The 25231-nt window shown below is 47.7% G+C and overlaps 1 protein-coding gene and 1 pseudogene across 3 annotated transcripts in view; both read right to left on the bottom strand.

Annotated features, from left to right (window-relative positions):
- Positions 1 to 13531: 13531 nt before the first annotated feature.
- On the bottom strand, positions 13532 to 15106 carry LOC109278847 (heat shock factor-binding protein 1-like; annotated as a pseudogene).
- A 3338-nt stretch (positions 15107 to 18444) lies between these two features.
- The window catches only part of EPB41L5 (erythrocyte membrane protein band 4.1 like 5), a 140963-nt gene continuing 134176 nt past the window's right edge, over positions 18445 to 25231 (bottom strand). For all 3 annotated transcript variants that reach the window (XM_019469374.2, XM_019469371.2, XM_019469372.2), the window contains exon 25: positions 18445 to 23105. In XM_019469374.2, coding sequence (XP_019324919.1) covers positions 23039 to 23105 — 67 coding nt within the window. In that variant the 3' untranslated portion in view covers positions 18445 to 23038. The remainder of the gene's footprint in view (positions 23106 to 25231) is intronic.

Here is a 25231-nt window from a genome sequence, read left to right as displayed (position 1 = left end):
ATGCTGTGCTTTCCGTGACAGATCACGGGACGGCTTGTCCCCTCTGTGACTCCACACTCCCTTTGTCCTCTGCAGGCCCTTGGGTTAGTTGGGTTACTTAACCCAGTGGGGTCACTCACACCGTGGGACCTGAGCCCACTGTTGGTCCCTGCTGCTGGCTTTCATTTCCCTAGAACTAAGAGGAGCCTAGGGGACCTCCCCGAGTCTGGCCACAAGCCTCTCTCCATTTTGTGGCAGCGACGCTATTTCCCCTCGATAGTCCTTCCAAAGGGCAGTTGTGTTGGCTGGGGTGGTTGGTCCTGACCTCCAGGAGGAAACGGGGATAGACGGCCACTCCCCAGAGCGCACAGGCCACCTTCTCTCTGCGTTTGTAGGATGTCCTGTTTGTTAAATAGCTTGCGGAAGGGCGGGGCAGGGGAAGTGGGTTCTGAAGCCTTTCTCCACCACAGCAGCTCAGCTCTCTGCTCCCCACAGCCCCTACCTCTCCCCTCCCATGTGTGTGTCCTCTCACCCTGCACCAGGCCTCCGCCATAGCCGACCTGGGCCTCAAGCTCTCTCCTGAGACGTGAGCAACACTCCTGTGCAGAATCTTGGGGGCCATGTGTCCATCACAACTCTTGTCCTGCCAAAGCCCTGCTGGCTCCCCCACCCTGTCTGTCACAGGGGCCTGCCCTCCTGAACAGGTGCCTCACCCGACCCACCCACGAGTGACACCAGTCCTCCTTCCTCTTCACTACGCTGTGACCCTCCCCTCTGGCCTCCCTGGGGCCTGAGCCACTCTCTGGAGCTGAAACGTGACATGTGGCAAAAGTTCCATCCCTCGAGGCCACCCTGGCATTTTGACCTTGCCCTTCCAGATTTTAACCAGGGGCAGTGAGTGGGGTGGGAAGTTCAAAGACTTGCCCACCAGCCTAGACCTTTCCGGGAAGCCAGCCCCCCACCACCCTGCCTGCTGAGTGACCAGCTGCCAATGAGAACAAAGTCTGGGCCTTCCCACACTTGGTGGCAGTTGCCCCGGGCCAGTGCTGATGTCCAGCTAGGGCTGCCCCTGACCCACCCCTCAGGCTGCCCTGCCACACCCCAGATACACCAACCTCCCACTGTGAAGCATGTTTAATGACAGGACTCCCTGGCTGGCACAGAGGGGGCCTTGCTGTCCTTGCTGTCCTGGTCATTTGAACATTACTTAAGGCCCCTTTCTCTGCTCAAGCCCTGGCTTGCCTTCTCTCTGTTCCACCTCCACTTAGCCTCCCACTCTGTCCTTGGTCCCTGACCACATTCTTGTCCCTCTGCATGGGACACCTGAGCCTGGTCTCCTGGTTGACCTTGAGGACTGGGCCAGACTCTGCCCTAACCCGGGGGTGCTCGCGGTGACTCACAGGAGCTCTAACAATATCAAGCATATTCCCAAGAGCTGGGAGATCAGGGCTGTGGCCACCTTGGCCCAGGCCCAGGCCTCAGGAATCCAAACAGGGCCAGGCGTCCAGTCTGGGATTGTCTCTGTTGGCCACCATCCTCCCAAAAGACTTTGGGCAGAAGTCACGAATGGGGACAAGGGGCCTTGCCTGGGATGTCCCCGAGGTCCTGTCTACCCATACACCCCACTTGGGACCCCTTAGCAGGTAAAAAGGGGTCATTTCAGAGCAGGCCATGTGGGCCATCCAGTGTTCCACCGGTGGCCTGGGCCAGTCCCCGGGGTCCATGGGAGGGAGAGGCCTAGAAAGGAAGAAGGTTCAGGCCCTGCCCTGAAGAGAACAGCATGCTCCCACACCACAATGTTAAGCAACAGCTGGCCATGGCCAACAACACAGTCTTAGCTCAGGCTGCCATAACAAAACATCATGCACTGGATGGCCTAACACAGATTTATTTCTCATGGTTCTGGAGGCTGGAAGTTCAAGCCCAGGGTGCCAGGGTGGTCAGACTCTGGTGAGGACCCTCTTCCCAGCATGCAGATGGCTACCTTCTTGTTGTGTCCTCACATGGCAGAGAGAGAGGAAGCAAGTCTCTTGTGTCTCTCTCTCTTTTTTAATGTTTATTTATTTTGAAAGAGAAAGAGAGAGTGTGTGTGTGTGTGTTTGTATGTGTGTGTAAGCAGGGGAGGGGCAGAGAGACAGGAAGAGAGAGAATCCCATGCTGTCAGCGCAGAGCCTGATGTGGAATTCAATCTCACGAACTGTGAGATCGGGACCTGAGCCGAGATCAAGAGAGTAGGACACTTAACTGACCGAGCCCCCCAGATGCCTCTCATGTCTCTTCTTATAAGGCACTAATCCTATCATGGGGCCCCATCCTCATGACCTCATCAGAACCTAATTGCCCCATCCCCAGATATTGTCACATCGGGAGGTAGAGCTTCAATGTATAAATCGGGGGGGGCGGGGGGGGCAGGGCCCAATTCAGTCCATAGCACACACTAAGCACAAAAGACTCAAAGGCAGGGGACCAATACTAATGTTCACTCAGCTCACATTTCCTGAGCACCTACTGTGTACCAAGTGCAGTGGGCTCACCCCAAATGAGGCATGGCCACTGCCCTTGAGAAATTCCCAGTCACCCCCAGGGCACCCAGGCCTGACAGTGTCCAGTGACAGAGATACTGTGATAGAGTGACACCAGTGCTGGAGGGTGTGGCAAGGGGTGGCAGGGAACCCAGTAGGGCCTCAGCGCAGGTGGGGGGTAGGGGGCACGGGAGAGGGGGTTGGGGCAGTGCTGGAGTATGAGTGGGGCCCTCCTGGGGCAGACATGGAGGCCTCATAGCATGGGCTAGCCTGGGACCACGGAGAGAAGGAGGAAAGGTCAGTCTGGGTGCCCTGGTGGTAATCAATAGTGACTTAAACAATAAGCAACATCACAAGAAATCCAGAGGCAGAATGAGCAGCGAACCGGGTGCCCCGCTCAACAATTCATCAAGGAAGGCCAGCCTTCCGTCTTGCTTCCGTGCCACTCTCATCCTCAACTCTTGGTGATCTCTGCCCCCACGGTCACCGGTCACAGCTTCAGGTGTCACATCCATCCGAAGTGATGGTCACCCGAGAGGAGCAGCAGTTCCCCTGTATGTGTCTTTGCATCGGGGAGGAAGGCTTTCCTTCCCAGAATCCCAAGGTCCTTCCTTCATTCCACTGGGTGGGATCTGGACACAAACGGAAGCTCTGGAGAGGATGGACGCAGCCCCCACTAGGGTACAGACCTGCCCCAGTTCCCGTCCCAACAAGGGGTGGAGGATTGCCTTCCTGAGCCACGGAGGTGACCCTGGGGACAGCAGAGTACCCTGTGGGGGGCGGTGGGCAGAGGGGCACTCGGGACCGTGTGTCCATGCTCCTTTGGGAGGGATCCAGGGCGTTCAGGAGGGAGTAAGGAGAGGGAGGGGAGCAGGTGTCAGGTCATGACTGACCTTGAGAGCTGAACGGTGAATTTTAGTAAATTTTAGTACCCAGAAAGCCATGGAAACTGCCAAGGGATTTAAGCAGATTTTGAGCAGTCTCTTGAAAAGATATTTTACAAAGAATTTTCAGGGTCCAAGAAAATGCAATATTATACTGAGTTCGGGAGAGCAGGGATGGAAATGTAAGATAAAAACAATGTCAAACTATTCATAGGAAAGGGGCACCTGGGTGGCTTAGTCGGTTAAGCATCTGACTTCAGCTCATGATCTGGCGGTTTGTGGGTTCGAGCCCCGCGTCGGGCTCTGTGCTGACAGCCTGGAGCCTGCTTTGGATTCTGTGTCCCACCCCCCTCTCTCTGTCCCTCCCCTGTTTGTGTTGTCTCTCTCTCTCAAAAATAAAATAAAACATTAAAAACTTTAATTCACAGAAAAAAGACTGAAAGGAAATAAACCCATGTGGTACAGGTGCTTTGTCCTTTCTACTTTTCCATATTCAATCATTTTTTTTATGATGGACGTGTTTCACTGTCATCTTTCAGAAAGGGGAGCAAGTTTGAATTTTGACAAAGTGCACTTGTTCTGGGGACCATGAGTAAAGGGGGAAGGGAAAGGCATGAGAGGCATCTTTGAGAAAGATGTGCTGAGAGGGTGGGGTGTAGGGCATGCTTAGTTTGAGATGCGACCCAAGTGGTGAGGTGGGGCAGACAATTCAGAAACACTTCGTGGTGTGGGAAGCAAAGGGATCTTCTGGCAGGGACCACCTCATGACGGGGGGAGCCCCTGCCCAGACCCCAGAGCCTCTGGGTCCCTGTCTCTGGCTTCCCCTTCGGCTCCCAGCCGGGCCTTCTTTCCTCTGGCAGGAAGACCACTGAGTCATCCACACTGTACCTGAGACAGACAGCCTCCTGACCTCTCTGAGCCTTTGGGGTCAACTTTGTAAGGTCACCAAGGTGGTCACCACTGTGAGCGCTGATGGCCTGAGACACAGGGAGCCAGCCCAACTCTGGTGTCCCCCAAGTGGGGCTGGAAAGCCCGGCAAGCTTCCCACCAAGCACCCCACCGGCCCTGACATGCCCTCCACCCCCAGCTCGCTGGCCTTCAGCTGCTCTGGCAATCCATGACCGCCTGGGTCACAGCACCCCTGCACTGTTCACAGGAATCCCACATGGTGGGCTGTGGCCTAGGCCATGAACCTTACGGGTTTTCCCACACTCTTTCCCCAGACTGGAGTGTCAGCTGGGCCATGCCTCTGTTCATGTCTATCCCCCACTACTGTGCCTGGACCCCAGTAGGTGATCAACAAATAATTCTTGAGAGAGAGAAGGGAAGTCCAGGTGCAGGCCCCCATCTTGCCGCCTCATGTGACTCACCAACAGACACACCCCAAACCTGGCTGTCAGGCCAAGGGATCGAGGCACAGCCAAAGGTAGCTCGCTCTGGATGTAAGTGTATTAGTTTCTTGTGGAAGCCATAACAAGGTATCCCAAACTGGGTGACCTGAAACATTTATCCTCTAATGGTTCTGGAGGCTAGAAATCCAAAAGCAAGGTGTCCGTATGGCCATGCTCCCTCTGAAGGTTATAGGGAAGAATCTATCCTCAGCACTCTCCTTACTTCTGGTGGCTTCAGGCAATCCTGGGCCTTCTTTGGCCTATAGGCACGGCACCCCAATCTCTGCCTCCATCATCGCATGGCCTTCTTCCTTGTGTGTCTGCATCTCTCTGTCTGAATCTCCCTCTGCTTTCCTTTATAAGGACCCCAGTCACTGGATTAGGGCCCACCCTAAATCCAGTAGGACCTCACCCTAACTTACATCTGCAAAGACCCCATTTCCAAATAAGGTTACAATCCCAGGTATAGGGCGTTAGGACTTGAAGAGCTCTTTTGGGGGGACACAATTCGACCCCAATAAGAAGGGTCACAGTAGGTGGCCTCGTCTCTTTGCAGGATGAGTGAGCCTAAATGGTTAGCAGCTGGATTTCTGCCATGTGGGGGAGACTTTCTCAAGTAGAGGAGCCTCCCTCCATACCTGTCTGGTCTGGGGAGCCTCTTCCCACTCAGGATCTCTCCCCCTGGCATTGGGGTCAGGGTGAGGTGAGACAGACAGGGATGGTCTGCTTGCCCTACAGTGACCAGGGCCCTTCCGCTACCCAGACTCCCTGGATGGCATCTGCTCACAGAGCACTGAGAGGAATCCACAGCCGGCCTCAAACACCACTGGTCACCTTCTCTGAGACTTCACGTTTTACCTGAGGGCCCCTGCAGGTGGGACACCTTCACCTGAGGAACATTTCTGTGCGGGGGGCTTTTGGGGCCCCCGTGCTGCCACAGCAGAACTATTTTGGGTCAGGAAGTCTCTCCTCAAATCCTCCCCGGGTTAAGTTCTAGTCTAATGATCAAGCTAGTGAAGGGGAGAGGCAGGGCTCTGTGTGACCCAGGAAGGTGGTCGGTGGTAGGTTCGGGCTTGTCTGCTGGAGCTCAGGGCCTGGGGGGGTGCCCACACCACCCCACCATCCGGTTGGCCAGGCAGGTGAGGGAGGCGGCCTCAGAGCTCTTCCTCTATGGTATTACCACTCATGATAATGCTAATTCTGCTAGTGCTGAAGTTTCCAAAATCCAGCCACTCCTTTGAGGCCCAGGCCCCACATGCAGACCTCACCCCAGCACACTCTGCTTTGGGTCCCCCTGAAAAGGCGCAGCTGCTGGTAAAATTCTCTCTGCCTTTAAGTCTTAGCTTCACCCCTCCTCCTCCAGACCGCTTTCCTTGACACCCCTCCCCCTTACTCTGCTGCATTAACGGGATCCCCAGCAGTTTCTACACGTGACCCCTTTCAGAGTGGGGACCTCCTCCAGGGCTGAACCTTCATCCCTGGATCTCTGAGGGTCCCGCACGTTGTCAGTTGGAGAATAAACCGGACCTTGAGGGTATTATGCTAAGTGAAGTAAGTCAAACGGAGAAAAATACTGTGTGATCTCGCTTGTATGTGGTATCGAAAAAAACCAAAAAACAAAAAAACAACATCTCATAGATGCAGAGAACAGGTAGTTGCCAGAGGTGGGGGTGGGGTGCGGTTGTGTGAAATGGATGAAGGGGATCAAAATGTACAAACTTCCAGTTATAAAATAAATAAGAGATGATCATGGGGACAAAATGTAAAAAAAAAAAAAAAAAAAAAAAAAAAAAAAAAAAATCAAACCCCCAAATAAAAGAATAAGCGGGTGAGTGAACGAGCACATCCTTGCCAGCTCCTGGAAGGTCTGAAGGGGTAAGAAGTGAGAAGGCAGAGCGGAGAGGAGAGAAGGGAGGCAGAGGGCCAGGGAGCACAGGTGGTGAGAAGCACCCCAAGCTGCTGAGCAGATAGGTGGCCTCAGCAGCCGGGCACGGCCGCCACTGGGAGTGGCAACAGGAGGGCGAAGGTTCGGGGGCCGAGGTCCCGGGAGGAGGTGAGCAAAGGTCAGCCTGGAGCCACTGACACAATGTGCCAGGCACCAGCCGCGGACCTCACCATGCCTTTAACCCTGAGGTCGGAGGGCAGCCAGGAGCTGCAGCAGGTGGGGTCCCGGCACCTCAGGGCCCCCGGCTTCCACAGCTTCCACTCCCAAGGGGCCCACCGGGGACCAGAAGCTCCGTTCCAGGCCCCAGCGGGCGAACAGGCCCCGGACCCGTCAGTGTGTCCTGCACCGAGCAGCCCCTGCTTCGGGGACACAGAGCCTTTCAGCCAGAGGGAGGTACAGGCGGGGCCGAGGCCTGGATGGGCCTCTGACTACAGCCTACCTCTGCTGGAGCCCATGAGCCAGTCTGATGGTGGCAGTCCCCACCTCCTGAATACCTGTCTTGCTGTGGGCCATGGTGAGACCTCCTGGACAATCCAGGCCCAGGGTGGCCCTGGGCCCCTCAGCTGGGGACCATGGCCGCCCTCCACCCCACAGCTCCTCTCTGCCCTCCTCTTTCCCAGGACGGACACAAGGGCTCATGCAGCCGGCCCAGCTTCACCTCTTGGGTCCTCTCATCCCCGCAGCACGGAGACGCCAGGATCAGCAGAATACCCCCATGTGCCTGGGCTCAGTGCAGGAGTGCGGGGACCTGGACCGGCCCAGCAGTCCTCCCCCACCACCATGCCACCTCAAGGGACCCCACTGCACCTCTTCTGGCTCAGGGTCCATCCTATTGTGGGTTTTTTGTGTTTTTTTTCTCAGCTTATTTATTTTTTAGAGAGAGCTGCACGTGCACATGTATGTAAGTGGGGGAGGGGCAGAGAGAGAGAAGGACAGAGAGAATCCCAAGCAGGCTCCACACTGTCAACACGGAGCCCAGCATGGAGACACCGAGCTCCATCCCACAAACTGTGAGATCATGACCTGAGCTGAAATCAAGAGTCAGACACTTAACCCACTGAGCCACCGAGGTGCCCCATTGAGCCGTGTCTTTATGTGCCAGCTGGGCTCAAGTCAAAGGCCTGGGAAGAGCGTGGGAAAGTGATGGCCAGCACCTTAAAGGGGAAGGAGAGGCCAGCCTGCCCTGACAAACGAGCCCAGGCAGGAAGTACGACGGGTCAGCACACAGCTCCTTCGGCCCCAGTGACTGGGGTCAGGTGGGGGCTGGGCTGACTTCCCATTACTGGCAATTTCTACGTGGGGATACAGCCTGGCGCCTACCCTCCCACACCAGCCTCGTCCCGGTGCCTGGGGCCCCGGTAATGACCAGGATGTGCCAGGCAGGAAGGTACGATATTGCATCAATCCCCACTGTGTCCTTCAGTTCTGAGATGGAAGTCCTCCTCCCTCCCTCCACCCACATGCCCTGGAGCTCCCTTCGAAAGACTCCCCACACTTACCATTAGCACTTGTGGTCGGCAACTTCCCCCATGGCCTCAGGGAGGGCAGGCGCTGCTGATTTGCAAAGACAGGATCTGCATGAAAATTCCTTTCTGAACTCAGTGAGTTCAAGGACTTTGGTTTCTGCCAGAGCAGTTTCTGCCTGTCCCACTCTAGCTGTGATTTTCCTCACTGCAGTGCAGTTTTCTCAGTGTGGAGGTTTTTAATACAATCTTGAAGTGAGCCATTATTTTATCTTCTTCGGTTACTTTTGTGTGCATTCCTTTCCTTTTCTCCTTTTTCAACAATTTTCCAATAAGTATTGAACCCAGCTGCATACACTCATTTCTCTAAAACTGCCTTTGGTTCACCTTCCAGGTCTCCAGAGGAACACCCAGTCCCAAACACCCACCTGCTCACCCTCCTGGGTCCTGAGTTTGCTCACACTTCCTCTCCATCCTGTGGCTCTTTCTGCTTCCCCAAAGGGGAAAACTGTCCTCCAAGCATCTTCTACTGTTCTCTACAGTTGTTCTTTGGTTTGATGGATTGTACAAGCTGTTTTGGCTGCAGCTACTTGAAAGGTGATGTGTTTTCATCCATCTTCTTCATCTTTCTGGTGGGGCAAAGCCATTATCCCAACTTGTCTGCATATCTCAATCTCTCATTTTCCAGGTCTTTCGGAAAACTCCCTATTTCATTTTTATTGTTTTATTTTTAAAGTTTATTTATTTATTTTGACAGAGAGCATGCACAAGCAGAGGAGGGGCAGAGAGAGGATCCAGGCAGGTTCCGTGCTGTCAGCACAGAGCCCGATGACGTAGGGCCCGATATCATGAACCATGTGACCATGCCCTGAGCCAAAATCAAGAGTCAGACATTCAACCGACTGAGCCACCCAGGCACCCCAGAAAATTCCCTATTTTAAGCTCAAGAGCTCTTTATTGTCTTGCGTGTTTGTGTTTCCTTTTTCTAAAAAGAAGAAAGTTATTATCTCACATAATTTTGAATCCCAAGAGAGGACTGGCTGACTCCATAGCCCATTGGTTCAGTCACTTAATGACATCATCCAGGACCTACGTCTTTCCATCTGCTTCCATAGTGACTTCATCCTCAGTCCACTGAGCAAGATGGCCATGGCAGGTCCAGAGAAATGAGAGAGAGCATCTCATCCATTGACTCTCTGCTGAGAATGAGGAAACCTTTCCCAGAAGCTTTCCAGCACGTTTCTTTCCACATCATTGGCCTGAATTCTTTTTTTAATTGCGTCTATAAATGTATAGAACAAAATTTGCCAGTTTTGCCATTTTTAAGTATACAATTCTGTGGCACTCATCGTACTCATAGGGTTGTGCAACCGTCCATTCTATCCATTTCCAAAACCTTTTCATTATCCCACACACAAACTCTGTAGCCATCAAGCAATAACTCCCCATTCCCTTCTCTCCGCAACTCCCCAAAACTGTGATTCTACTTCCCATCTCTATGAATTTGCCAATTCTAGATATTTCAGATAAGTGGAATCATAGCACATTTATCCTTTTGTATCTGGCTTCTTTCATGTAGCATGTTTTCAAGCTTCCTCCATGTTGTAGCTTCTATAGGAATTTCACTCTTTTTGTGGCTGAATAACAGTCCATCATATGGGTAGATCATCTTTTGTTTATCCATCTACACTGATGGACATTTGGGTTGTGTCTAGCTTTTAGCTATTGTGAATAAGGCTGCAACAAACAGCAACACATAGGGATCTCTTCAAGTCCTTGTTTTCAATTTTTTTGAGTATATACCTAGAAGGGAAATTGCTGGATCATATGATAATTCTCTTTAGCTTTTTGAGGCATTGCCAAACTATTCCCCACAGTGTCTGCACCATTTTACATTCCCACGAGCAATGTAAAAGGCTTCCAATTTCTCTACATCCTTGTCAACACTTATTTATTTTTTTTATGATAGCCATCCCAGTAGATAGTATCTTTTTGTGGTTTTGATTGCTTCCCTAATGATAAGTATATTGAGCAACTCTTCATGTGCTTATTGGACATTTGTATATTTTCTTTGGAGAAGTGTCTATTCAGGTCCTTTGCCCATCTTCTAATTGGTTTATGCATCTGGCTACTGTTGAATTTTAGCTCTTCATACATTCTGGATATTAATTCCCTATCAAGTATGTGATTTGCAAATATATTCTCCCAGTCTCTGGATTGTCTTTTCACTCTGCTGATAATGTCCTTTGATGGACAAAAAATTTTTAATTTTGATGAAGTTGAATTTATCCATTTTCCTTTTGTTTATCATGCTTTTGGAATTATATCTAAAACTCCATGGCAAAATCCAAGGTCATGAAAATATATACCTGAGTTTTCTTTTAGGAACTGTATGGTTTAGTTCTTGTATTTAGGTCATTGATCCACTTGAGTTCATTTTTGTGCACACTGTGAGGTAGAGATCCAGTGTCATTCTTTTCCAAGTGGAAACTCAGTTGTCCCAGCATCACTTAAGAGACCATGCCTTCCCTATTGAATGGTCTTGGCATCCTTGTCAACTATCAGTTGGTCATAGACACGTGGGTTTATTTCTGGACCCTTAGTTCTATTTGAATGGTTTGTATGTCTAGCCTTAGGCCAGTACCATACTATGATTACTGTGGCCTTGTAGGTAGTAAGTAAGATTTATTTATTTATTTATTTATTTATTTATTTATTTACAGAGAAAACTTGGTGGAGGGGCAGAGACAAAGAGGGAGGGAGACAGAATTCCAAGCAGGCTCCACGCTCACAGCAGGCCTCGAATTCACAAATTGCGAAATCATGACCTGAGCCAAAATCAAGACTAGGACACTTAACCAACTGAGCCACCCACATGCCCTGTAGTAAGTTTTAAAGTCATTAAATGTGAATCCTATGACTTTGTCCTTTTTCAAGACTGTTTTGGCTACTCAAGGTCCCTTGAAATTCCTTATGAATTTCATAGACTTTCCATTTCTGCAAAAAAAGCTGTTGGAATGTTGGGGATTGCATTGAATTTGTAGATCTTTTGGGGTGGTTTTGACATTTTAACAATATTGTCTCCCCACTCATGAACACATCTTTCCACTTAGGTCTTCTTTATCTTTCAACTGTTTTTTTTTTTGTTTTGTTTTTTGTTTTGTTTTTTTTTTAGTTTTCAGTGTAGAAGTTTTTATTCTTGGTTAAACATATCTCTAGTTATTTTATTCTTTTAGATGCTATCGTAAATAGAATTGTCTTGTTAATATCTTTTTTTTTTTTTTTTTTTATTGCTTTTGCAAGTGTATAGAACCACAGTGAATTTTTGTGTCTTGATCTTGTACCCTGCAACTTTGCTGAATTCACTTACTAGCTCTGGTAGTTTTCTTGTGGACAGTTTGGGATTTTCTATATATGGGATTATGTCATCTGCATATATAGTTTTATTTCTTCTGATTCAACTTGGATGCCTTTCCTTTACTTTTCTTATCTAACTTCTCTGGCTAAGACTTTTAGTATATATTGAACAGCAGTAGTGAACTGGGCATCCTTATCTCGTTCCTGATGTCAGGAGGAAATCTTTCAGTGCTTTACCATTGAATTTGGTGTTAGCCGTGGTTATTTCTTATATGGCCTTTATCACACTGAGGCAATTCCCTTGAACTTCTAGTTTTATGAGTGTTTTTTATCATGCAAGGGTGTTAGATTTTGTCAAATGCCTTTCTGTGTTAATGGAGATGATCATTTTTTTTTCTTTCATTCTATTAATGTGTTGTATTACACTGGTATTTTGGTGTTGAACCACCTTGTATTCCTGGGATAAAACCCACCTGGCCATGGTGTATAACCATTTAATATGCTGTTGGATTCAGTTTATTAGTATTTTGATGAGGATTTTGCATCTATATCCATCAGGGATATTGGTCTGTAATTTTCTTTTCTTGTGTTATCTTAATCTGGGGCAATGGAGGAGGGAGTTCCAAAACTCTGAGCAGAACCAAGAAGGCAGCTCCAGAATATCTGGAGGCAGGACTATCAGCCTCATTGGGTCAGCATGGCCTCGGGGACCACTGAGGAGGGCACTGTTGGCATGGAATTTCCGTGCAGGCAGAATTGTTGTGGAAGATGCTCTTTGCTGTGTACTGAACATCTAATAGGGACCCTAGCACATAGTAGATGCTCAGTCAATAATCGTTGAGTGAACCGATGAACACAAAGTTGGAGAAGTTCAGAAGAATACATCCAGTATGATTCTATTTATGTGAAATTCAAAAGCAGGCAAATCTAAACTCTGCTATTTAGGGATGTGTACCTTTGTGGGTAGGGAGGGGGCTGGGAAGGGATCTGGGCAGACCGGCTAGGTTTGCCAATGTTCTATTTCTTGACTGTGGTGCTGCAGCGCCCCCCTGTGGAACTGGTGGGGAGAGCCATTTAGATGCAGGCAGCTCTTGAATAACAGGAAGTGTCAAGGCAGAGGTCAAAGGACTCAGGACACAGCCCTCAGCTTGATAAGGGAGCAGAGGGTCCCAAGACCAAATCAACCAAGTCTTCCTAAGGAGCTGGGCCTATGTTCTGGCCCTGCCTGAGATAAGCCGGCACACCTGGGTCCATACCCTGACTGGGACAAGTGTACCAGCTATGGCCTAGACACACTGCTTACCAACCCCTGCAACACACACACACACACACACACACACACACACACACGTCCAGATGTCACTAATAGGATACTCATTCGCTGGTGTCTTAGGGAGACCGCCCTCATGGGGAGGCTGTGTATCAAAGGCGATAACCTCCACATCCTAGTGAGCACTGATATTCTTGGACCGAGTTCCAAGAAGGCAAGTTCAGTGCTTCCTGGGGAGCTCAGAGGCAGCAAGGACAGATCCTGGGTCTGGGGAAGCGCAGGGTTGGATAAGGTTTCACAGAGCAGGCCACGCTCACCCCTGGAGCTCTGTGAGATAGCTTTACGTGATATGCAGATAGACTGCTTTCCTTTTACTGTACATTAGCAAAACTATAAATAACCATCCCATCACAAGTGTGATTTACATTTTAGGATAAGCCCATGTAAAAGCAGGTGGGTAAAAATGATGTTAAAGGAAGTTCTAAGTAACACACAAATGTGGCAACATTGTGGTCTGTTAATGCAGTGAGCAATAGGTTGTCCCAACACACCTGGGACTTTCCTGGTTTTGGCACTGAAAGTCCAATGTCCCAGGAACCCCCTTGTCCCAGGCAAACCGGGACAATTGGTGACCTGTGTGTGAAGGCCTGAGGTTTGGGATATGGTGAATTCAGGCGTAGAGTCATCCAGACCTGGTTCAAGTCCTGGTCCAACACCCACTGGAAGCCAGACTTCTGGTTCTTCCTAAGACCACAGAAGTTGTAAGGAGTAAATGGGAAAACCTGAATTAAGGATCAAGTGCAGCCCATGGAACATAGTAGGTGCTTAATGAGTTCGGCATTCATTTGACTTTTTTTTTTTTATAATAAAAACTTTGACAGTTTTATGCAGGAACTGCTGTAGTGTTTGGTCCAAGATGTGAAGTTACCATGTTCAAGAAACCGGGAGGGGGGTGTGAATCACTCTATAAACTAATAAGAGTATGTGACAGGAAGAATGCACACATTATAATAGAAATCCTGTCTATATATAGTAGTTGCTTCAAAAAGTCATTTGGGGGGCACCTGGGTGGCTCAGTAGGCTAAGCGTCCAACTCTTGGTTTCGGCTCAGGTCATAATCTCACAGTTTGTTACTTCCAGCCCCGTGTTGGGCTCACTGCTGTCAGCACAGAGCCCACGTTGGATCCTCTGTCTCCCTCTCGCTCTCTAACTAAATTAGCATTAAAAAAAATTTTTTTTAAGCCATTTGTTCTTCTCTTGGCTTGTAAAAATGGTGTTCCGGGTTTCAGGGCAAGTTAACAAACTTCAGCTCTTTGGTGTGGCAGGAATTTTGTTCTCACCCTCCAGTTCTTCCACCCCAGCCTGTGCCATGAGGTCTGCAACATTTTTCTCCAGGTTGTCAATGTGACTACTCGTGTTACCAATTCTTCCAATGACCTGGTCAGACATGGTCTGAAAGGTATCTTGCATCTGTTGCAGGAGTGCGTCTGCACCATTGAGGTGAGATCTCGCACGGTCTTGAGGTCAGTCTCGGCCATCTCCCCAGTTCCCAGCTTTCATTCAACAAACATTTGAGCACCAACTGCATGCCCGGAAGCACGCCGGGTACCCCAGATGCAGCAAGGGAGGAACTTGTATTATCAGGAAGGCAGTTAACAAGTAACTCACACAGGTGCTGACAGTGGAGATGGGCTGATGTTGGAGCACACGTTGGGGGGTTGGACATCTGGAGGAAGTGATGTGCAACCTGGGCCCTCAATGAGAAGCCTCAGGGCACGGGGCCCGGGGCCACAGAGTTCCCAGCAGGAGGGAAGGCCCAGTCATGAGAGTGAGTACAGGCCACCCAAAGGAGTGGAAGCTAGCAGCACAGCTGGAGGCCGTGCTGTGGAAGCCAGCAAAGGAGTTTGGATGCTGTGTTCCGGGCAATTGGAAGCCATTACTGTTTTAGTGCTGAGGAGGAGCGTGACCTCATTTCTGGCTGCAGTTGGAAAATGGATTCATCTGACGAAGGCAACTTCCTGATGCAAGTCAAGCCAGATGCTGACTTGGTCAAGGGGTGTAGTTGCAAAAATGAGGAGGCATTTCAGAGACAGACCCAGCAGGGGTCTGAGGACTGATAGAACATGGGAGGACAGAGAGAGGAATCAAGGGCAAGTCAACAACTCACTGAGACCAGGATCACTGAGAAGCAGAAGTTTGGGCACATGTGGGGGTGGGGAGCTTTGGGAGAACTACTTTAAGTGTGGCTTATGATACACTGAGTCTGAGGTACCCGAGTAACATCCACATGGAGCCAGGAGCGGGGGGCGGGGGGTGGTTCAGGCAGAGATATGGGTTGGAGATAGGGACTTGAGGGCCATGAGCACGTAGATGGGTTCTGGTATTTTTTTAAAAAATTTTTTAATGTTTTTATTTATTTTTGAGACAAAGAGAGACAGAGCATGAGCAGGGGAGGGGCAGAGAGAGGGGGAGACACAGAATCTGAAACAGGCTCCAGGCTCCGAGCTGTCAGCACAGAACCTGACGCGGGGCTCGAACTCACGGAGTGTGAGATCATGACCTAAGCTGAAGTCAGATGCTCAACTGACTGAGCCACAAAGGTGCCCCGATGGGTTCTGGTATTAACTCATGTAACCTTCACCACACCATGAGGCAGGTACTAGTCTCACTCCCATTTACAAAGCACAAGGCAGAAAGGCTAATGGCAGGGCTCTGATAGGGTATATTTTTATATTATTATAATTCAACAGTTGGCCTAAAGTACTGTTCTTGACTATCCTAGGCTGAGAACTGTGTATGCCATCAGGCCTTCGTTACACAAGCATCTGTTGAGCTTGTACCGCTGGCCAGTGCTGCAGACAGCGGGGAGGGGAGCCATCAGTTGCCCAGGAGAATCCTTCCTTCTCTCTGCCCCTCTCCACCCCCAATACCACCTCTGGCCAGATACTCCCATCCTGAGCAGGAGCTTCTGACCTGAGGATTCCTAAGGGATCGATGAGCACGTGGAATTGTATGCAAAACTACCCACATGTCCAGATGTGTAAGAGTCCCTAACCTAAAACTGATTAAGAAGGACCAGTGGCATTCTTCACAATAGCCAAGGAATGGAAACAACCTAAATGTCCATCAGTGGATGAATGGCTAAAGAAAATGAGTCATATATACAGTGGAATATTACTATTCAGCCACGAGAAAGAAGGAAATCCTACCATTCGTGACACCATGGATGGAACTTGAGAGCGTTATGCTAAGTGAAATAAGGCAGATGGGGAAAGACACATATTGGATTCTATCACTTATATGTAGAATCTAAAAAAGGCAAACTCAGGAACAGAGAGTTTAAGAGTGGTTGCTGAGGGCTAGTGTAGGGAGAAATGGGGAGAGGTTGGTAAAAATGCACAAAATACAGCTATGGGTAAGATCTGAGGATCTAATAACGTAAAATGTTTATGATTCTTTCTTTTACAGGTTAAAGATTTTTGTACAGAAAAAATAAAGAAGAAACAATGGCAAACCATGTGAGAGCCCTGAGTGTCTGGTGGGACTTTCCCATGAACACCTGTCCTGTTGGTTTGCCAGCTAGAAGATATTCAGAGCTCTTGAAAGGACAGGACCAGTGGGACTGGGGAGCACATGGTGAACATGGAGTGATCACTCCGAGGTAGGGCTACTGGCTGTAATCCGGAGAAGAGGAAGGGGCTGTTCCAGGACCTCTGAAGCCCTGAAGGATGGCAGAGGTGTGTGGGTCATTCCAGGTCTGTGCTGTGGTTTTTTTCTGAGGAGACTTTGCTTGGAGCCATGGAGGTTTGACATGGATAAGCTTCTCCCATGAGAATTCTGGAGCCAGGCAGGAAGGGCCTCAGAGGTGACACAGAAAAGGTGACACTGTGCTCTGTGGCAACTCTGGCATGGGGAGCCAAGACTAGCAGTGCTGAGGGAAGTGGGTGAGAGGAGGAGAGCAGGGAATTCCTACCCCTGACCCTACAACCAAGGGTCAGTTCCTTCCCTCTCTGGATCTCTTTTCTGATCTACGCATGGAAGACTGGGACCAGGTCATCCAGCAATTCTACTCCCCCTCCAACATCCTAATTTCCGGACTTGAGAGCATGAGCTAGCTCTGATCTATGCATGATGCACTTGGAGGCGTGAAGGGTGCACTATGGGAAGCTAGGGAGTGGCCACCAGGGCCCATGAGGGCATGGGAGACCCTGCTGTGGAGAGAGGGTCTCTCTGCACCCCTGAGGGTCTCTCCTCCATGATGGAACCTTGGAACCTAAGCAAGTTGGGTTGAACATCTGCTGGGACAAATCACCTTAAGCCACCACACTGCCCCCAAACCAACACTGAGGTCGTTTTCTTGGGCCTTACTGACCTGAGTGCCCTTCATGCCCCTCCTATCTTTCCTTGGTACTGACCACAAAAGCCCTTTCTGTGTGGCATGCTGGGTTCATTTTTTTTAATGTTTAATATTTTAAGAACAGAAATAACATTAGAATACATGTTTTTGGAGTATAAACATACAATTTCTTTTAAAAGTGCAAGCCCTGTATCTCCAAGGCTTAAAAGAGCAATTATCCAGCTGCAGTCTACTCTCCTGAATTTTGTTTTTCCTTCATATTTTAACAACCAATATATATACATACATACATATATATGTATATATATATACATGTATGTATGTGTGTGTGTGTGTGTGTGTGTGTGTGTGTGTATATATATATATATATATATATATATATATATATATATAGTCTTGGTAGCCCAGTAACCATTCCCTTCCCTCTGGGGACTCACAGCCTTCCCAGGTGTCCTGCCGTCCCCAACTCAAGGTGCCAGGAGGTACCCTCTGCTGGTCAGGCAGCAGGCAGACCGTCCCTGCCGTTGCCAGAGAAGGAGTCCGCACTTGCACCCATCGTCTCACCTTCTTATTGGTCAGAGAACTCTCCAGATCTTCCCAAGGAGTCACTCTGCCCACATTAGAGTGACTTTGGTTGCTTATTGCCGAATCTCTTTGAGGAGAGCTTCCAGCACAGGTGATGGAGCCCAGATTCCTGCCTCTCTCTGCACATCTCATCAGAACCTAATTGAAGCTCCTTGGTTTCCAAGGCCAATTGCTGTCTGTCTTCTGGGCGGAAGGGAGAGGAGGGGAGCAGGGAAGAGAATGGTCTCAGAAGTCTCGCTCAGACTCTCTGTCCAGCAGCAAGGTTCTTCCCTGGGGTGGCGTGACAGAAGACACCTACCGCCCTGTACCAGACGCTGCTCCACGTACAAGGTACCACCCTGTCCCAGAAAACGGAAATGAAGCGCAGGCTTCTGAAATAATTTAAGGTTTCCTGTATTGAGTAGAGCTGTGTTTCTGCTGTACCCTGTGGCTTCTGGAATGGCCACTGTGGCTTCCAGGATGTGCTGGGAAGGACCAATGAGGTTTTTCCAACTCTGAAAGTGCCTCTGCTCCCAAATTTGGAGCGCTCGTACTAAAATGAACACAGAGAGCGGTGCTGCAGCTCCTCCCGTTCACTGCTTCCACTCGCTCCCTCACTTTCCTACTAACAGCAGCTCTAACAATCGTGCTGCAGACAGAAAACGGGCACCAGACAGTTTCCAAAAAACTGAACAGCTCGTAAAAACAGAAATGTTTCACAAAAGCTTTATTTGTGGTCACATCTACGGTTGTCATGTCAGTATACAAACAACTCAGTTCAGTGCAGTGCTTCTAATACAAGTCATATAAAGCTGTGGAACACAATGAATAGTGCACTTGATATAAAAATAAATTACACTTTAAAAGCTACTGCAAAGCTTTACATATATAAAAAGTAAACACAAAATAGTTAGTGAGGTCCTTTAAACTGTCTATCATACCCAGGTAAGAAAATTTATTTATGAAAATAAAAAGAGCAAGGGATCTGTACTAAAACACCTCCCTGATAAAAAGAAATCCTGGGAAGTGACTGAATTATTATCTCGAGCAATGTGATAAAGAGACTCACGTATCCTATCTTAAAAGTGGAAATAATTCCGGCTCTGGCACATGTTCACACAGCAGACTTAAGCTCAGGACAAATTTCTATAATCCAAACAAGTCTCCTCATCCTGAAGGCTAATAGATAGGAAAAGCTTCCAACTTTTGTCTGATCATTCGAAAACCAGAGTGTTTGAATTTTTGAGAGGAAAAAGGGACAAATAATACAGAAATGTCCATTCTTCAACTGCAGAAGACTCCAGGTTTCTAAGCAACCAAAAGGCTGAAGGCAAGATTAATGAGGAAGTGGGCAGGCCTCACAAAGACGCTCAGAGCTGGGAGACCCACGACCACCCTGTCCATGCAAATGAAGACGACAACGTCCAGAAACGTCAGGGGCCTCCCAGTGGCAGACGATGCTGCAGAACCTACCTGAACACTTGCCTGACTCCCAGGGAGCCATGCTGCCACTCCATGAAGCTTGAAGTTGGAAGCAGCACCTGTTTTTGTAAATGAACTTCGCTGGAACACAGCCGGCCGATGCATTTCCTACTGTTTTGCTGCTTTTGTACAACAACGGCACTGCTGAGCAGTAAAGTATTATCTCAGCTCTTTACAGAAAAACTTTGCTCATGCCTGCTCTAAATGAGGAGACAAGAACTTTGCTTCTCAGAACCCTTACTTATGGAAAAATATGGAAGATCTTTCTCTATGTAAGAGACTGTCAAATAATCCTGCTCTAAAATGGTCTCTGAAGCAACACCTGAACTTTCATTCTAGGGCTTATGTAAGAGAAGACAGAGGTGCCGGTGTTAGCCAAAATTGGGAAGCATGAGAGAAGAAGCAGTTAAGATGCAAGGGACAACCCAGGGCTTTCATCCTTGATTGTCCACAGAACTTCCGTGATTATGCAAAAGCAGATAAAGGTGAAAACAGACAGCAGGCTATAAGAAATATTTTTAAGTAGAATTTTTCCTAAAACAATATAAACATCTTAAGAAAGCTGCTCAGGGAATGTCTGAATTTATCAAGCTCAAAGGAATCTGCTCATTCCTTCACTCAGCAGCGCTTCTAGAAGGGCAGGCGCGGGAGAACGGTGCCCCCTTCCAGTGTCTCCAAGAATGCTACTGTGACAGCAGGGAGAAACAGGATCTCATTTATCACTTTACAAGTTCTGAAGAAGAGTTGAGGGCAGAAAGCTGAAGCCTACAATCTGATTTTAAGCCCCCAAACCACCTCTCCCTTCCCTTCCCCGGACTGTCACATGGCCTGACTTGAGATTCCTGTCCTTTCTGCTCCCCCAAGGCCGGCAGCAGGCACCTGCTGCATGGCTCTGTACTCAGTGTCTCTGGGGCGGGATACACGGCAAGCCCGGAGACGGAGCAGCGGCCGCAACCCAGTCTCAGGGAGCCCCTCAGACCCTCGAGACGCCTCAGGACAACACAAGAAGGCCTGCCACCCTCTCGGCGCCAGCCCCTCCGCTCCCAGTCACAAGTGCCTTCATGGCTGACCCTAATGAGTTACTGGAGTCCAGGGTGGAACTGGAAACTCTGGGAAGAAAGTAACCACAGAGAAGCTGAGCCTGTGGCTAACAGCCTCCTGTTATTTGTTGCCAATCTGGGTCTGTTATCTCAGCTCTAAATCACCTCCGAGCTACTTTCCAAGGGAAGAACACTAACAGCTTTCTAGCTGGAGCGCTCAAATCAACTATTGTTCTTGCTCTCTTTTCAAACATGTTCACATAATTATAACGTTGCCAGCATTTCTTTTTAGCTGTATTTACTAAGGTGCATGGGAACCTCATTCTAGATGGAGAAAAACTTCCTGCCCACCCAGCTGTCATTGGGAACAGCCACTGGGGCTCTTTGAGCTCACCTGAGGATCCGAGCTTCAGTTAGTTTATCCGAGGATTCAGATGTGCAGGTGGGTTTTAATCTTTTGCAGTGGAAGACTGAGCCCTGAAGGTCACCGGCGGGCAGTGCCACCATAGCTGTAACCAACCTGCCTTCTTATCCAGCATCACCTCAAATCCCTTCCTCTGTTCATATTCTTCACTGACTCACACATATATGCTTCTCTCTCATTACAGAGACGGACTTTCCCCTTCCCTCTCGGACACATTCACATATCCTGAGCCCTGCAGTTCTCTCCCCCCCACTCTCAGATAAGCAGAACGAGATCACCGTCACAGCAACTCTGGGGAAGGCGGCAGCAGCAGACATGACAGGGAAGTTATTCTACTTGACAGGCACCTACACTGTCAGGGCCAATTCATCATGAAAGTATAAATTTCCATGTTTACCACTTCATGCCAGGACAGAAGACAAAATTTAGCGTGAGGTTTAAATATAGTTTAAGGAAGTCTTTATCAATATTCTAACCAGCAAGAATACAGGTACCTGAAGACACAGAGGTTATAGACTATTTTTAACAACTTATTCCTCAATTTTAAACAGTTTAAAATGAGGCTGGTGCTCGCTCCTAAACTGGCTGGGAAGTTGAGGCCTTCCAAGCTAGTAATGCCTTAGCTGTTCCGTACCGCGGTTACAGGCACAACTTGAACCTTTCAGTACTTCTAGCACTGTCAGCACACTAGAAATCTGATGGCCAGTCCAGCATGTCCCAGGCTAGGCCCCTGGTTCTAGCTGTCACTTACAGCTGCGAGAAACTGTGTTTTACAATTAAGAATTGGCAAGAGCTCAACCAACGAAATTCACAAGCTTAGCACAATGGCTAAGAGGAGGAAGCCAGCAAGAAGCGCCAACTTTCTTTCCTTCACCAAAGTTGTTCCGTGCAAAAGTGGTTTCCAAACTCTACAGCTCCCTGGGAAACAGCACGAGATTAAAATTCCTGATCTTTCCAATCAGACAGTAGCACATGTTTGCCTGAGCACATGACTGTGCTACAGGGAACCCAGGACAGTCCAAACCACAGAGTTTTAAAGGTCACAAAACTGGATGTTCTTTTATGCTGAGCAACATAAATTAACACTCAATTATATACATAATACAGGGCAGAAAACTAAACATCAAATTCCAGGAGGTACAGTTTGATATCAATCCTTGATCACAGGGATTAACAACTATACCAAGATGGTTTCCACACTATCCTCATTCCCAGTAGCAACTGGGAATTCTTAAGTTTTAAAGCCAAAATAATAGTGTTTTTCTGGATGCTGAAATTGCAAGTGGTTATTTTTGCATCTTTGTTATTTTCTATATGAGCGTGTACTACTTTAATATCCAGAATTTTTTTGTGTACCAAAAGTGACGAGGAACTTCTAGAAACTTTTTAAAATTAACACAAAATTCCTAACATAAGGTGAGATAGGAGTTCTTCCAGTATGCAGAGTAGTTTCAGACATGGTAGGTGTTCAAGAAACAAAATCCCCCTACTCCCTGATTCCCCATTTCTGTCCTGGTATTTTTGTTTTGTTTCATTGTCTTTAGTTGATGAGTTCTAACTTTATTTAGCCCATATTAAAAGGAAAAGAAGTCTATGTCCAAACTGGTAGCAGTGTGGGGAAGTGACTGCTATCTCCGTCCAGGCTGAAAAGTTACAGTCTATGTGTGTGGTGCATGTTTCCTATAGGGAAGCAGGGCTGAAAAAAAATATGACGCAAAATACACACAGTTTATCTTAACCTTAATGTAAACCTGGGAGTATTAAGATAGCCAGTCCAGTAAGATGTTAAAAGTATGGGAGACATCTGGAAACCTTCTGTATTCTAAACTTCTTTTTAGTACTGTAATAACTGTAAACAAGCTAGGCCTTAATCTACCTACATAATGCCCTCATTAATTTCCTAAATTCCTGATTTCTAGGTATTCAATGGGTAAGGGCAAGTTCTCTAACAGGCATTCAGATCAAGGACACTTATCCTGATACTAGGGAGAGAAATAACATTCAAAAGGCTATTACCAGAGACCTCTGGTTATGGAGGGGTTATGAACAATTACACCCACTAGATGGAGCCAAGAGTTTGAAGGAAACCACAGAGAAAGTAATTCTCGTTTCAAGAATTGACAACTGCAATACAATTATAGGTAGATACCCTCATTTAATCAAATACATAGTGTAATTAAGCCCTTCCAGTTGGACGGAAAATGTTTTTCACTGAGTTGAAGTCTAATCTAGGTGAGCTTTTTTAACTCACAAGTAAGGACAAGCTCCTGAACCCAACACATTCCAGCGGAAATTGATTCCAGGACGGACAGCTGCAGAGTGCTGGGCATTCCAGTTATAAGTGAGAAGGAGCCAAACCCTCAGAGCTCAGTAGTCAGTAAACACTTCTGTTTCAAGATGGCTTCTTCGGCCAACGTTGGAACAGAGCTGAAAGGAAGAATGGGTTACTCGTTATTCAGTAAAACCACTGGGGTGGGAACAACATGGATTTCTCCACCAGTGCTACATGGAGCAGGTTGACAGTGAAAAACCTAAAGTGACTATGCTGCAGCACCAAATTTAGCAATGAGACATTTACAGAAGGGAATTTTCTAGATAATTGATGCTTATTTCATCTTGAAATGAAATCTAAAGGTATCAATTTCCCCTACTTCCTTGAATAAAAGGTACCAAACACTTACTCATTTGTCAATGAGTCAGGGTTATTATGAATAGCAAGAACAATACTATGCAGAGCATGACAGCAACCCGCTCAAAAACTACCAAGGGAAGGGGGCACACGATTCTGTGCTTTACACAGATAGTCCCAGATGGCTGTGGCTCAGTTCCCACGGCAGGTAATCAGAGTTATGTGAAAAAGAAAAGGCTGTGGGCTCTGCATGAGTGCCCAACAGTCTCTGCCACAGCTGAAGAGCATGTACACAGATGCAAGGATGTAACGTCCTCTATTTGGTTTCATGAAAACCTTAAAATATACAGTACAGAGAACACAGTTTAACGTGGTGAAACTACTAACAAACTTTATAGACGAAACAGCCATCATGTGCCACCTCCCTCATTTCTACTACACAGAGACAAACACTTTCAACAGTTTTCTTTTATTTCGGTATTTTCCTTCACTTTTCTGTGTCTCCGGGTCTCAAGGTGTAGTCCCTGGAATTTGTTATAAATGCAGATTCTTAGGCACCACTGAGACATACGAATCACAGACTCTGAGGCTGGAGCCAGTAAGCTGTGTTTTAATAAGTCCCCCAAGTGACTGTGATGCACAACTAGCAAGAGTCTAAGTGGCCTCTTTCTACAATGACTTCCTGTCATGGACTGGCAGGGCTTACCATTCTTATAGCCCACTCACCAGCTCCCCAATCCTCCCTTCCTATCTGTTCAACAGTTGTGGAAATAATTTTGATCACATAGATATTCAGTGTTGTAATCATTTCCACAATGTGGAATATTTCCACAATTGACAGACATATATTATGTTTTTTTCTTATACAATTCGTTGTTCCTGGACTAAAGAACTGCTTCCTTTTTTGTTGTGACTGTCTGTTCAGTTTTCTGTACTTATTTCTAATTTGTCCCTAAGCTTGCAGATAGAACCATGGATCTCTTCACAGTATATCCAGACAGGTCATGTAACTGTTTAAACACTGGGGTAAGGCCATTTGTTTGTATTTTTTCTTAGTAATATCCTTCCTGGAACTCTGTACCCCCCTCTTCAACTCTGTACAGAATCACTTCTAGACCTGCAGGGCAGCTGTTGCCTTGGAACTTCCCTCCACCTTCCTGCTGGTTAATTCCTGCACCGGTTTCCTGGGTCCCATGTCTTCTTGGATAATCATCTTATTTTGATGGAACACATCTCCAGTGAGTAAGCCCACTTGGGAAGTACATATTTTAGAGAAACTCTATGCTCACTCTAATCTCACATTTCATTGATAGTCTGGATATAAAAACCTAGGTATGGAGTGCCTGGGTGGCTCAGTTGGTTAAGTGTCTGACTTCAGCTGAGGTCATGATCTCATGGTCCATGAGTTCAAGCGCCCCCATCAGGCTCTGTGCTGACAGCTCAGAGCCTGGAGCCTGCTTCAGGTTCTGTGTCTCCCTCTCTCTCTGCCCCTCCCCTGCTTGCTCTCTCTCTCTCTCTCTCTCTCTCTCTCAAAAATAAACAAAAAAAAATTTTTTTAATCTAGGTGAAAAATAATTTTCCTCCTGAAATCTGAAGGCACTGCTCTATTATCTTCTTACTTTCAGCGAAGTCTGCTGTCATTCTGATTGCCAATCCTTTCACATACTTTTTCCTCCCTCTCTGAAGACTTACATCCTCTCTTAACTCAGATATTCTGAATAGGAGTCCTTGGTGTTGTCTATTTTCATTCTCTGTGCTGGGTACTCAGGTCCGTTGAATCTAAAAACTCAAGTACTTGGGTTCTGAGAAATCTCCATTTCTTTTACAATTACTCTGTTCTTTTCGGATCTCTAATGATTCATATACTGGACTCCTTGGACCAATCCTCCAATTTTCTCTTCTGTCCCAATTTTCATCTTTTTGT

The sequence above is a fragment of the Panthera pardus genome, unplaced genomic scaffold (genome assembly GCF_024362965.1).
Source record: "Panthera pardus isolate Hobbes unplaced genomic scaffold, ASM2436296v1 HiC_scaffold_10, whole genome shotgun sequence".
Lineage (NCBI taxonomy): Eukaryota > Metazoa > Chordata > Mammalia > Carnivora > Felidae > Panthera > Panthera pardus.
The sequence above is the reverse complement of the archived record's forward strand: the minus strand, read 5'-3'. Positions and strand labels throughout refer to the sequence as shown.